Source organism: Bactrocera oleae, chromosome 5 (assembly GCF_042242935.1).
Source record: "Bactrocera oleae isolate idBacOlea1 chromosome 5, idBacOlea1, whole genome shotgun sequence".
In the NCBI taxonomy this organism is placed as follows: Eukaryota; Metazoa; Arthropoda; class Insecta; order Diptera; family Tephritidae; genus Bactrocera; species Bactrocera oleae.
In genome coordinates, this window is record NC_091539.1 from 70,585,786 (window position 1) to 70,599,890 (window position 14,105).

At 35.2% G+C, this 14,105-nt stretch overlaps 1 protein-coding gene across 2 annotated transcripts; it reads right to left on the reverse strand.

Moving 5' to 3' along the window:
- yin lies at positions 1-11,923 on the reverse strand. 2 transcript variants are annotated; one of them, XM_014247072.3, is made up of 6 exons: positions 11,369-11,923; positions 2,858-2,936; positions 2,538-2,766; positions 1,161-2,478; positions 840-1,076; positions 1-759 (listed from the first exon to the last, which is right to left on the reverse strand). In XM_014247072.3, exons 1-6 carry the CDS (start codon positions 11,402-11,404, stop codon positions 538-540), a joined length of 2,121 nt encoding a protein of 706 aa, XP_014102547.2. In that variant the 5' UTR covers positions 11,405-11,923; the 3' UTR covers positions 1-537. The 2 variants fall into 2 exon arrangements, with proteins under 2 accessions (XP_014102547.2, XP_069965560.1); XM_070109459.1 differs by lacking the exon at positions 11,369-11,923 and adding an exon at positions 6,576-6,677.
- Positions 11,924-14,105: the final 2,182 nt, after the last annotated feature.

Below are 14,105 nucleotides of genomic sequence, written 5' to 3' on the forward strand. Positions count from 1 at the left end.
AATTGTGTTTACGTATATTTTCTCTACAAATAAATTAGTAAAATAAAACAGAATTTTGCTGCCTGAACTATAACATGCAGCCCTAAAAAATTATTTGTGGAGCTCTTAAAACTATAAAATTAATTATTTACATATCTACACAAACGAAGATGCGGCACATGGCGATGCGACAATAATCTAAGATAAGATAAACTTATTTTATAAGTGATTGCTTAAAAATTCGAGTTTTATAAAATAAATTGTAAAATACCATAAAAGATAACAAGAGTTTCGTTATTTACATACGAACAACATGGCAACCTTAACGGTAGTAAAATGCACGAAAATAATACAAATTTATACAAGTGTAAAAAGTTCAATGTGGAGTGAACTAAATGAACCACAACCTATTTAAGTACTTCACAGCGTTTCTACTGCTGCTTTCTTTGGCAATAACTTTCGGATATTTTCATATCGTAGCTTTAAGTTGCCGAATTAAAGATAATGATTAAATTAAAATGTCGTATAATTATGGTGTTAACACAGCAGTCTCTTAGTTTAGCGCTCTCCCTCATAAGCCTCATTCATATGACCATTTCCTCTGTTGCCGGTGTAAGTTTCGCGCTCAGCTTCCCTTTGCTTTGGGTTGTTGGGCGTAACCACAACTTGGTTGGCCTCAGGGTCTTCGCCGTGCTCCGCATATTTGTATGGAATGGTGAGTAAAATGAAAATGAACATATCGACAATCATGAGACCGGCGAAGAGCGCGAATTCAGCGGCCTAAGGAGTGGAAACAAAAACTTGATTAGTTGTTTTCAAACACAGCGAAGTGGTGTAAACAGAAGACTTAGGACACGAACCTGCGATTCGAAGAATTTCAGTTCGGCTATAACCACCACTAACATATTGCCAATGGAGACGGAGAGCAACCAGCAGGCTTGCAGAACGGATGTCATGCTCGGTGGCGCTTGGGTGTAAGAGAACTCCAGACCCGTGACAGAGAACATGATCTCAGCAGCTGTGATGACAACAATCTGTGGCAATTGCCACATCATATGCATGCTGTTAGGTGGTGTTATGACATGAGTCTTAGAGGTCTGCACACATTTGAAGAGATAGAAAGAGAGAATGAATAAAATTATTGCTGATCAATGATAATAATGAGACGCGCTTATACTTACGAAACCATCTTTGAGACTGCCTTGCACCAGCAGGGCGTAAACGCCGCCACCCTTCGTGTCGATGGTGGCAATCTTCTTATTCGCTACCTGCAGTTTGCTCTCACCATGCACAACATTAACTACTTGTGAAGCATTGCGTAAAATAATGGGCACTGCCGTCTCCACGGCATCGGTAAAAGTAAATGCACTGTCCTCGGTAGGCACATTCAAAAGTACGCGCACTAGCGGATTGCCCAGCTTCGTTTTGCCAGTGGAGTCCATGAATTCCTGTACACCGTCAGAGTAAATAAAGTAGCTCGTCTCCTTGCCAGGAGTCAGGCGGAAAGTGCCGGATAGGTCTTTGCAACGTTTGTCTGCCGAGGTGGCGTTGAATGGATATACGACTGCTTTCGGCACAGACAAAGCTTTATTCTCCCACAAGTCCAACGGCTCCACAGCACTCGGATGATTTGGCAACTCCGTGGTGAAGCGGTAAGCGCACGGCATGCCATTGTAGATGCGTACGTTGGCACTGAGTTCAGACAGCGGTGCCGGATCAACTTCGTTCAGTTTAATTTCAAGAAAAGCGGAGAGCAGGAAGGCAATAGCGGCCAGTAAACCACCAAGCGTGAGCTTTTGCAATGGTCGCTTAATGCCAATCTTAGCCAAAAGCGGATAGAGCACGTAGGTGAATAATGGAATCATGCCAAGTATTAGTAACGGATTGACGACCTGCATTTGATCGGGTTTAATCACATAACCAAAAAATTCGCCATCCATGCGTGTGGCCTGGAAGGTCCAACGTGAGCCTTGCTGATCAAAGAGTGCCCAAAAGACAGGGAAGGGCAAAAACAACGTTAAAATCTTCAATAATACTTTGGTATCAGCGACCATCTTTTGACCGGATTTTGCCTCGGCATAGTCCAACCAGTGTTTGCGAGGATTCGTCTTACGCTCGCGTCGCCAACCACCAATAGCATCGGAAATACACTTCGACACACCGAATATCATGTTTCCAGCTGTTGGCTTAACCACGTAGAGCTTGCGGCCAGCAACGAAAATGACCACCGAGAGCAACATAAGTATAGCCGGTACGCCGAAAGCGAGTGAAAAGCAATTCTTATCGCCGAAGCAATGCACATCCTCACGAAGAATGGGTGTGATGGTGGTCGAGATAGTGGAACCGGCATTAATGGCGAAGTAGAAAAGCGAAAAGAATGTGGCCAGCTGTTTGGCTTGCTCAGGCATGCGGAATTGATCGCCACCGAATGCCGAGACGCACGGCTTAATGCCACCAGTGCCGAATGCGATCAGTGTGAGACCGAGTATGGTTATTTCCCTAGAATTATGTTAAATTAATTTTTTTTATAGTTTTCAAAAAATATTGAGTGTACTCACTTCACGGGTAGCTGCAGCGGCGGTATGGCGCCCAGGGAAACGATCACGCCGCCCAAAGCATACACCATCGACAAGTAAAGAATCGTTCTGAATTTACCAAGCCAGCTGTCGGCGATGATGGCGCCAACCAACGGAAACAAATAAATCAACATGGTGAATATATGAAAGAGCACAGTCGCCGTGTCCTTGTCATAGTGCAGCTTCGTGGTGAGATATAGCACAAGTATGGCTGTGTGAAAAAATTGCGGAAGTAAAAGAAATTAATTTTATTTTTCGTTGAATTAAGTGAAAGTAGCTGAGTTCATTGATCATATACTTACTTCGTAGGCCGTAATAATTGAAGCGCTCACAGAATTCATTGCTGATAATGAATGCCACCGATTTGGGGTACTCCGACGGCTGAAAGAAAGCGTTAAAATAAATTTAGTAAATACTTATGAGTAATAAAAATTACAATTTTTTTTGTGATATTTTTTTTATTCTCTGTGTATATATACATATGTTTGTGGCTGTAAGCGCTAGTCTGTTTTGACTTAAGCGCCGCGCAAAAATATGGTATTTTCAACAATTAAAACTGGTTTCGGTATCTGTGACCGAATATTGATTGATGTCTGTGCATATGTATGTATACATATAATATGTGTATACTGCTGTGCATGATGAATGTGTTGTTACAATGAAAAGATAAAATTAAGCAAATTTTTGCGCAAGTATCTCACACCAGTGAGACCATACTATTTGTGATTACTTTCTGTTTTTCGCCTCTTGGAAGTGTTTGATGTAATTGCATAGTTTCTGATGACTATTAGATGATAACTTATTGACATCTATCTGCTATGAATATTTATCAACAGCGAAGTCTTTTAAAGATCGACTGATAAAGTCATAGAATATTATTTTACAAGATAATCAAATCAGCTTTCAATATAATGTGTGATTGAATATTAGCAGAGAACGTCATTCACATTCTCTGAGATTAGATTACATTGTAATTAGACTCTAAATGTTTATGAGTATGCAAATTTCTAACCGAGAGTAAAGGAACTGGACTGCGGTTACTTTAGTACCAGAAAATTCAAATACCGTTGGAAAGAAACAGCAAAACGTTTGCAACTGAAATCTTCTCATTTCAAAGGAGGAGCTAATCTTTAGTTCTAAACTTTATTATCATCGCCAAAAACATACAACAGCATAAGATAATCATTAGTAGACCAAAAAACTAATCGTAGGAGCTTCTAAACTAATTGCAAAACTGGCTAAACGTTTTCATATTCAAATGGAAATCTAGTTAATTTGCATTAAATTTCGATTACCACAATTTCATTAGAAAACGTATAATTTCTGTTATGAATTTCACCATATTACTTGTGCATATCTATTCTAGACCGAACCGGTAGTCATAACCTGTACTAACTTTACCGCAAATGAGTTGATTTGTTAATACGGGGAATGTGATTTTCTTAAATGTTTTGATAACTGAAAAGTGTAATTACAAAAACAATGCTGCGAAACAAGTTATAAGACTATATAAATTTAATATAAAATCTGAGTGCTAATGCATGAACAAACAGCTGAATTGTAGGTAATGACTTTTAGTATTTAATATTTTCAACAGTTTCTAAGAAAATCCCCCATGCAAGCAATTACTGTAATTATAAATGCAGTAACAGAAAGCGTTTGGTTAAAAAGAGGTTTGGAATGAGTTCTTCTATTATCTATTTGCAAGTTCACTAACTCATTATGAACATTTAAGGGCTCAACGGCTTATTCACGAAAATCTTTGACACACATTTTTGTTAGGGCTTGAACGTAAGCTTAGAAATATATGGTCGGTTGGTTACTTAGAAATCAATTTGTTATCAATAGAATATAATATTTGGTATTTTTAATGAAGATCAGAAAATGGTAACGAATTTCGATGCTGCACACCTTTAACTACTTCAGCTTTAACTTATTTGAAATTTCGGCGCACTGAAAAAAAAAAATGTTACAAAATATTTGTTATGCAAGTATATTGCAATATATATGAATATTGCATGTTATTTCCAGCTGAAACAGCTTAAATTTTAAATAATTGACTAGCACTTTGGTAAAAGCCATAAACAGAATAAACAACTAGACACTCGCAAGTTTGCAGCGCGTCAAGTGTAGTTTACAGGGAGAATGTGAAATATTTATAATGTGAAAATGCGCGCGTACGGGTTCACAATTATTTTCGAAATAAAATGGTGATGTAACTTGAAAGTGGTGAGGTGTAAAAGTATTTATAAGCGGGCATGTCTGTTCGTATAAAAGTTCATACATAACACACACGGTGTTATAAAAATAATAATTAAATGCTTTTAAAGGCTTTTAAAGGCGTGCGACTTTTAATTAAAGTTACGAAGAGCTTTTTGGCAATAAAGTTATATGTCTTATTTAAAACTGTCTGAAACAGTTTAATTAAACACAACTACCGGTATTTTATTTGCTGAATACAGTAACTTTCAAACTGTTTGGGTGATTTTAATAGAAATTAAGATGTAATGTAGGGATGTTATTATGAAATGTTTAAGAGTGAAGAGTGTATTTTGACTCACTCGCAACGTAGACACAGTTTTTGCTTTTCAACCAAAATCTTACTTTCGATATTCACGAGCATTAAACTTATGTGGGGTTTCAAAACTCCTACAAGATATCGCAAATTGTGTAGTTTAGAGAGCGGTTTTCAGGCTTTGATGAGTAACTTTGTGGTGTTAGTCAAAAATTATTTAATCAGAACAGAGTGGTTGGCATATCTGAAGCTTTGAATGATTTGTTAGTCTACAAATACATACAACAATGCTTATTTTGCTTCTAATTAATTTCTGGGTGTGAAAACTAAGTGTGGTAAGTCTCAGTCAGTAAGTAAAAGTCTATCACATGATATATGTATGTACATATGTATATAGTACGGTGCTTCAAAAAATTTGTTTACATGAGCCCTATTGTCCAACTCTAAAGGGTTGCTATTTTTTATTAATGTTTCTCATATTACTATCATTGTAAAATTGGTTTTTAATATATTTAATATGTACATAATAAATGCAATTTTTTACAGAGTAAAAAAAAATTAAATAAATAAATTTCATATTCTATAAGACAAAGTCTGATTATATTTACAAGAAAATTAGGGACAGAAATTTAAAAATACTTAATTTTGAAATTAGGAGAAATTGATTACTTTTTAAGTGGTTAAGCACAAATTAAACGGTATAAGCACCCGTATATATAAGGTATACTTTCCCAGAGGTTTAGTTGAATTATTTCAGGACGCTCAATTAATAAACACCATAGGCCACAATTAATGTATCAGTATATAAGTTACGCTTTGTTGAATTGTATTATCAAGCAATTTCGAACATTTGAAATTCCGTTAGAATATATACATATATATGTATTTATAGAAAATTGTGCCAAACATAGAATTCAGTATAAATTATGTATGCCAACGGAGTTTCTTGGTCAAGGTAAGCGACTACGAACACAACCATTGCAAAACAAGTTATTTATCAAAGTCCAGCTTTTTATATACAAACTCATTCAGTGCTTGTGACACGAATTTGAATATTTGTCGTGATGCATGTTGAGGTTTTGTGGGTGTTTATGCGGAAGTCAGGCTTTGAAATAGTGCGATATTGACGTATATTGCAAATAAGTATTAGAAATTAGCGAGAAACCAAAACGAAACTAAATTAACTTTAGCTTAACAATTTTCACGAAAAAAGTAACTATTTTACACTAACGATAGATGAAAATTTAAAATGGCTATTTATTATTGTATGATTTAGTATTAATTTTGTTATTATTTCTATAGTTTATCCAAAATAATTGACATACATATTATATATATGTAAAAGTTTCACTCTCAACGCTCAAGAATTCCACATTGTAAACAATTAACATAACCTGTTATACATTTGCATTTATATCGAATACGTGTAGAGTTGTTGTATTTCAGTTAATTTGTGCATGCAATTAGCTTAAGACGTTTATTTGCCGCATTGCATTCCAACTCACCCGTTTCTCCAAACGATTCTTATTTTGCAGCTGTTGAGCGATTTCCTCGCACTCGGCAGCGTTCACACTTTCAATCAAATCAGCCATTTTGGTAACTATTGTTTTGGCGTAAACTATGATTTTAAGCTTCTAAATGCATTAAACATAACCACTTAAGGGGTAAGTAGAAGCACGAAACACAAAAGGCAGAAGAACAACAAGACGCGTTCAGTGGGAATACTCAAAAAGCCAGAAAACAAGTGTTCAAAGCCGCTTCAAATACAACAAAATGCTACGCAAGTACGAGTACAATAAGTATGTCAACAAAAACGAAAATAGTGTTTTTCGTTGCGCCCTGCCTACTAGCCTTCAAGCTCAACGCACTTTGCTTGACTTAATTTGACTAAACAACTCCGTGGTCGAATGCAGACTGTGTGGCTACGGCGCATGATTGTCGACGTTAATGTGTGGTCTCTAACAGTATAAACAAAGCCAATTGGCGTTTCTATTGTTATTTTTGCTTTTCGCTTTTAGATGGTTGTATTATATTTTTGCTCTCTTACTATTTTATGCACACAATGCTTTGCCAGTTTCTGTCTTTTAGTATATGCATAGATTTGAGTAGATCTGATTTGAAGAGAAGCTGCAGAGAAAAGCATACGAGTACGTTTGAAAAAGGCAAAATATAAAAGCATTTTTCTTTCACAGAGAATGAGTTGAGGTGTTTGCCAAACATCATCATCATATATACAGGTAAATACCACAATAAGTATTACCATCATTTGTCTATGGGCTACATTCTGTTCACAGCCTTACTCTGATCAGCTTTTTGATATGGAAGAAATTATGCTAAAGTGCTCTTCAACAAAACGTAATTAGTTTACCAACTTGCAGGCTGCAGTTTATCAGGTGCATGCACACAAACAATAAAAAAACTAATTCGCAATCGCACGCAGCGTTAATCTTTCGCTTTATCAGACACCCTTACTCACGTACACACCCGCACGTCTACGCGTAAATACTCGTAAATGCTCGATTGCACACTTATAATAAGTGACACTGGGTACTTGAACGAAAGTCACCTCTCAAGCTTATTTACATACTCCTTATATGTATGCAAATCATTCACTTGAGTTCCTTAAATTAATTGGCGCGCAACAACAGAAAAAGTCACCAGATCTATTAGAAAACATGCGAAAGGTAATGAAGGACTCACAACTTATATTTAAATAGTTACATACTTTTGTATGCATATGCGGGAGTGTTTTTCGTAGTCACTCACGTGAGGTCAGTGCATGGGCCGCCTGACCCTCATTCCGCACACAAAACTGGCTTGCTTTATTATCGATGAAAAAGGTTATCGATTTGAATGTGATAAAATGTTTACTTCCTCTATTCAGCACTGCTATGGCTCGTAAATGCATTTGATAATGCTTTTGTTGTAAATTCTATAGCCCTAACTGTCGTCACTAACTGGAATGTTAGGCATTAGTAAGGTCATGCAACTACTGATGTGCAGGGAACACAGGCGTAAACAAAAAACTATGCGATAGATAATTAATAGAACGCGTCAATAAAATTGAATTGAGTCAATTTAGAGAGAGCGAAGTTGATATCGATAGACAAACAGGGCAGAATGTTGCCAAGGGTTTTAATTGACTTATTTAATTGGCGTACAAATTTCAGGGTTGAAAGTGAAAACGGAAGTTAATGCAGCGTATGTCGTAGAAATTGAAAATAATTGATTGAATAATGGCAGGAAAGGATGTGGGAAAGTAAAATTAACTTTATATATATATTTGTTATTGTTTTTGTTGTTGTTGCGGCTGAATTCTGCAAAAATTTTAGACTTTAATCTTTTGAGAATGGAGCAAATAGTTTTGTCTACAAAAACGCCTTTTGTAATTACATAAAATAATCGATAGTTATATAATTATAATAATTTTATTCACCAGTTGTTTGATTCCCTTAAAACTAATCGAGATAGTTATGGAGTTATATATACTTGTAAATATATAAATGGTCAGCATGACGTGGCGAGTTGAAATACGGATGCCTATTCTTCCGTCCGTCTTGAGTAAAATCGAAGATATCTTGTTGAAACTTGGTACAAATATTCCTTGGCAAAAAAGTATGGATGAGTTCGTATATGGGTGTAATGGGACCACTGCCAAGCCCACAAAACGCCATTAATTGAAAACTTATAAAGTGCCTTAACTAAGCTGTAAATTAAGGTACAGAAATTTTTAAATTCAAAATTATTAAAAGTTGGCACAACGAATCACATTAAGGAGGGACACCTGTGGTTCGAAAATCTTTAAAAAATCTTGGCAAGTTGCAAGAGTATGAAATGTTTGGTTATACCCGAACTTTGCCTTTTTTTACTTGTTTCCCTTTTTATTTCTTTGACAAAACTGTTATACACTGTGGAGCATGTTGCGAGCGTATCAAAATACACAACGTACTTAAATACATACTGTTAATTGTAATATGTGCATTTTAAACTAATTTTTACGCGGATCACGTTTGCAATAATTATAAAATTCGTTTGTGTTTCAGAACTTATTCACAAACCAATTTATACGTGCGAACTAAACTTCGCCTGGTATGCCGTTTAACGATCAACATTTGTGAGGTAATATAGTGTGAAACATCAGCAAATAATTCTGATTGTATTTCGGAATGTATTGGAAATATTTTATTGGTGTTCCAATCAATCTTACTCTTTGTGCAACGTTTCAACACGTCAATTCACTTGCGACGATCATTTTTATATATTTTTCGTGTGCATATTATAGTCTATGCAAATGGTAATTACTTTATGAGGGGATCTACTTAAATTGAAATATCTTTAAAAAAACCCGAATAGAGTTTAAGAAAATAATCAGATCGTCATAAACGCTCTTTGTTTGGCAAATAAAACAAGTTTTTCTAAAAAATAAATGTGTTGAACCATAAAATATACTGTTTTTGAAAGTGTTATTAATATTAATTTTAAAGTCTTTAAGCTGATTAGATAAAAGTAATCACTAAAATTAAATGAGTCTGCAGAGTACTCATATTTATAAAACAAGTTGCATTGACTGACTTTCAAGTTTCTCTTACTTACACGTTCCTTGCAGTAACTATAGCGTACCTAAATTAATTTTCGCCACTGTAGCCTTTACTTTGCTAAAACTGGCATTTTTAATAGCATTTTTATGCGATAGCCTCAACATTTTATCTCAGCCATTATCTGCTATTTAGCTGGATGTTTACGACTATTTTACTATCGTTGAATTTAGCCGAGAAATAGAAGTCTACACATATTTATTATATCGTGTGGCTAGAAATAAGTTTTAGTATTTATTTGCTTGATTTAGAAGATATAATTTTCGTTGGCGTAATGTCAGCTGTTTAGAAAAGTCAGACACATATTTAATAATCATATTTGGTGACAATAAATCACCCACAATTGTGACAATAAAATCTGCGCCATTTGACACTTCCAAATATTCATTTATAATTGAATTAACTCATAAAATATTGAAAGCGCGAAGATTTTTTTAACATGTTTTATTGTTTGGTTGCCACGACAAGGCAATAAACTTTGAATATCGAAATATTTGCAAATTTGCAAATGAAATAATTGAATACATACTTACAAATATAAGCAAAGAAAGAATGTTAACGGCTATTTAAATTAAAAATATGCATTTTCGAATTGCTATGCGTAATTTCACCTCTATCAGAAAGTAAATGATAACAAGTGGAAGAGTATATTAATGACATTTTAAAAACATTATTAACTAATGTAAAATTGTAAAAATACTGTGGAAAACGCTTTAAAGCATAAAGCTGATATGAAATTGTGATAGCATAGCGCATTGTAGAAAATTGAAATCATAACCACACCATTCATTGCCCATCCAACTATCATCGCTACAAGAAAATTGAAACGATTTTAATTTCAAGTATAGTGAACAGAATTATCTCGAACTCAAAGGAAATTATAAGGCATTTGAGTATCTATTCTTATTTTCTAAACATAAGAAATTTTAATTTTTGATGAATATTTTACAACTTGACTATAAATTAATTAATGTTAAAATACATTTATAAATACAAGAAACCAAATTCCTTTGAACAGGTTCTATCTCTACGTAGAACTTCCTACTTTAAACACTAGTCTAAAATTAGTAATCAGTGGGTGTTGAGTCGGCTTCTGAATCACCCACCGCAGAGTCAGGATATTAACCTTATAAATCAACTCTGGATCACCTTAACCTAAATATAGCTTTAGAGGAGGAAAGCAATAAATCACGTCAGATGTAAGAAAACTATAGTTGAATCAATGTTTGATAGAAAAGTTGCTGCAATTAATGAAATAAATATTAATATTGTTAACGAATTTTTTTTTGTTTTTTGCCTTCCAACTAGAGTGATAAGGAAATAGAATGAACAGATAAAAAACTATTATGATTCCGTACTAGAAATGATATGGCGATGTTTTATGTATTTCTGTGATTGTCTAAGTAGGTTACTGTTGGGCATATTTCTTTACCGATAACTGAAGAATGCATACGCTTCAAAGTTATGCCAAGAGTTTGCATTTACGTGAGTTTATTTAATTAGGTTTTCGATTAGACGCTGCGTAGCGCCAGCGGATCGTGCTTTCAGAGTATCTTAAAGAGTGTTACTAAGTATGAGATGTAAGAAAGGCACGTTCCAGAATTTTAAAATAGGCACGTGAGCTATGTTACATACATATTTTCACATACCTGCAATATTTTATAGTATTTTGTAACAAAATCTAATAAAACATAATTCCTTACCGCTTTTTCCGATATCTTTAAGACGCTGCTAACCATGGTTCTGCTGTTTTCCCGTTAAGTCTACTTTGACAACAACAAATTACATGCAATAATTTTCACAGCGCACTTGAGCTAACAGTAATAATACGCTGTATATTTTCAGTCAAAATTTCAGTAAATAAAATCACGTGAAAAAGACACTTCACATACAAATTGTTCACACACGAAATGTAAAACAAGTTCTTTTAAGTGAAAAATATTAAAAAAAAACACGGTTGTTTAAAGGTTAAACGCATAAAAAATCACATTTAAATAAAAATTGCACTAACGGCAGATTGAAAAGCTGCTTAAGGTCAGAGCACTTTGTTTACAGCGTGTAAATAAAATTTAAAAGTATCTTGTGTTTATTTGACCGAGAGTTACTGCATTACACCAACATTTTCTCAATGCTTTAAAACTTAAGAAAAAATAAAACGAAAAAAACATGGAAAATTATTCTAAATATAAATTAAAAGCGTTTTCTTTGGCGGACTGCAACCGTCAGCACCGCTCAACACTTGTTACACGAATAACGCTGCAGACTGCAAATCGCAGCTTTAAAATGGAAGCGGCACCACCATTCGGCATCAATAGAGCAGCAGCGCCCAAAGCAGAGCCGGTGACAGCGACAGAGGCAGCACCTGCGCCAGAGCAGCAATAGCGCTGTGATAGCAATAAACAACAGTAATTGTTGCCGCTCCAGTGAGCTACCAGATAGCTGTGGACGCCGCAGTCTAGCCCAGCCTCCCCCTCCCACGATCGTTTGCGCCGCGCTCAGCTGTCTTATTCTCTGGGGTTTTCACTTTCCCCACTTTTAATTTATTCATTTACTTTGGTAAATATTGGCTCACACTCTCTGTTTGCAAGACATGCTTGGCAAATATTGTGATTTGGAGATATTGTGTTTTCGTGTAGAGTTTTCGTTAAGTATTTGCTTGTAAGTCTCACACGAAAGGTTAAGTGAATAGTTTGGCTGATGCGGGCTTTGAGAGCGGTGCATTCACATGTTTGGCGCTGGCGATTCATGGAATTTTACTAGCGCATGCTGATAGGAGGTTTAATTGTAAATCCAATTATATAGAGTGTCGCATCTTGACTCAGATTTTGAAGCGAACACATTATTAAACTTTTTCGATTTTGAAATCAGTGAAATACAATACATTTTTGGGTTGGTTTTAGCAAGAACATTTCGTTTAGCTTAGGTATCGGTCTCTAAACGCCGAGTATTACTGTGTTAAGAACTTTAACTAAATATAATAAATTAAAGTTAAAAATTTATAACTAAGGGGAACTCGTTGAGGGCGACGTCACTGTGTACGAAAGTGTACAAAAAGTATGGTTTTGACACCTTTTAGGTAAAATCTCATATCTCAACATCTACTAGATCACTTTGAACCAAATTTCTCTTAACATCCTTAGTAGTAAAATTTGAAAATCAGTATCATTGGAGCCATATTACTGACATCGTTTTAAATGCTATCAGATCTGATAATTTTACAATAAATAAAATAACCAACAACAAAGCATAGCGCATAGTTGAGTTGCATGGCAAACGCAAATGAAATCGATGCAGACCTTGTTCTAGCCGCCATATACTTAATATAATTATTTTCGATCTTGTGGGTAGACATAAAATGATTTGGTGGATGAAGAGTAGAAAATTTTGAAGAGCTATTTTCTGAGTGCTTCTTATCTTGTAAATTTTTCCTAAGCCACAGCTTCCCTTCCCTATTTGCAGCACAGATTCTGATAAGTCTTACATCAATGCTTATAAGCACTCGTCATAACCTATTTAAGATATCTAAAGCAAACGTCATTTGCGTTTATTAGTCTAATATACATGCATACACATATACACACACAAATAGGTAAATGCAGTGATATTATTGTTATCGCTGGTTATGTTTGATCACTTGTTTAGTCTTGCTGCTGGGCTCGCTTTTCTAAACACCAGCTGTCCGCTTGACAAACTGCCGGCTTTACAGATAAGCATTTACTTATATATGTATAAATACGAGTATACATATATACATATATATATAAGTATGTTTGTATATACATGTATTTTGTATGTGTGCTACAACCGCTTTGTGCTGCTTGGTTGGCCGGTTGACGATCGTTATTGACTTTGAACTTTTTCAATGAAAGTGCACTGCAAATGGATGCCAAAGGCATAGAAATTCATACACTCACACAAATGTATGCAAGAGCGTATGTGTAAGAGCAATTGACGTTGCGGGTATTTGTCGTGTGTGTCATTGTGCCGGCATCAACACCCAAGCCAATTTAGATGCGTCTCATTTCCTCGTTATTATTATTTACGATTGCTTTGATGCCTTTGAATTGGTGATGGCGACGGTGTGTATGAGTGTTGGTGTATAGGTAAGCACAATCAAAATTGGGCATATGTTGGTGCGATTTGTGTGAAAAAGTGCATTCAAATGAGAAGTGAGTTTTGCGCTGCGACGATTGTTTAATGGCAAGAAGTGTGCTTCTTGTCGCGAAACGTGCTGAGTAGACGTCAGTGGGTCCATCAGAGCGATGACTATCGCATTAACTATTTGTATTTACTCGCAATTGAGTTCTCACATTTTAATCTAATCACACGATTTTCTCACAGCTACCGAAGAAAATTAAGCTTACTCACGTCGTTTAAATATATGAATGTATGTATGTATATATGTGTTGATATAGCCAATTCAATTAAATACATTACTGA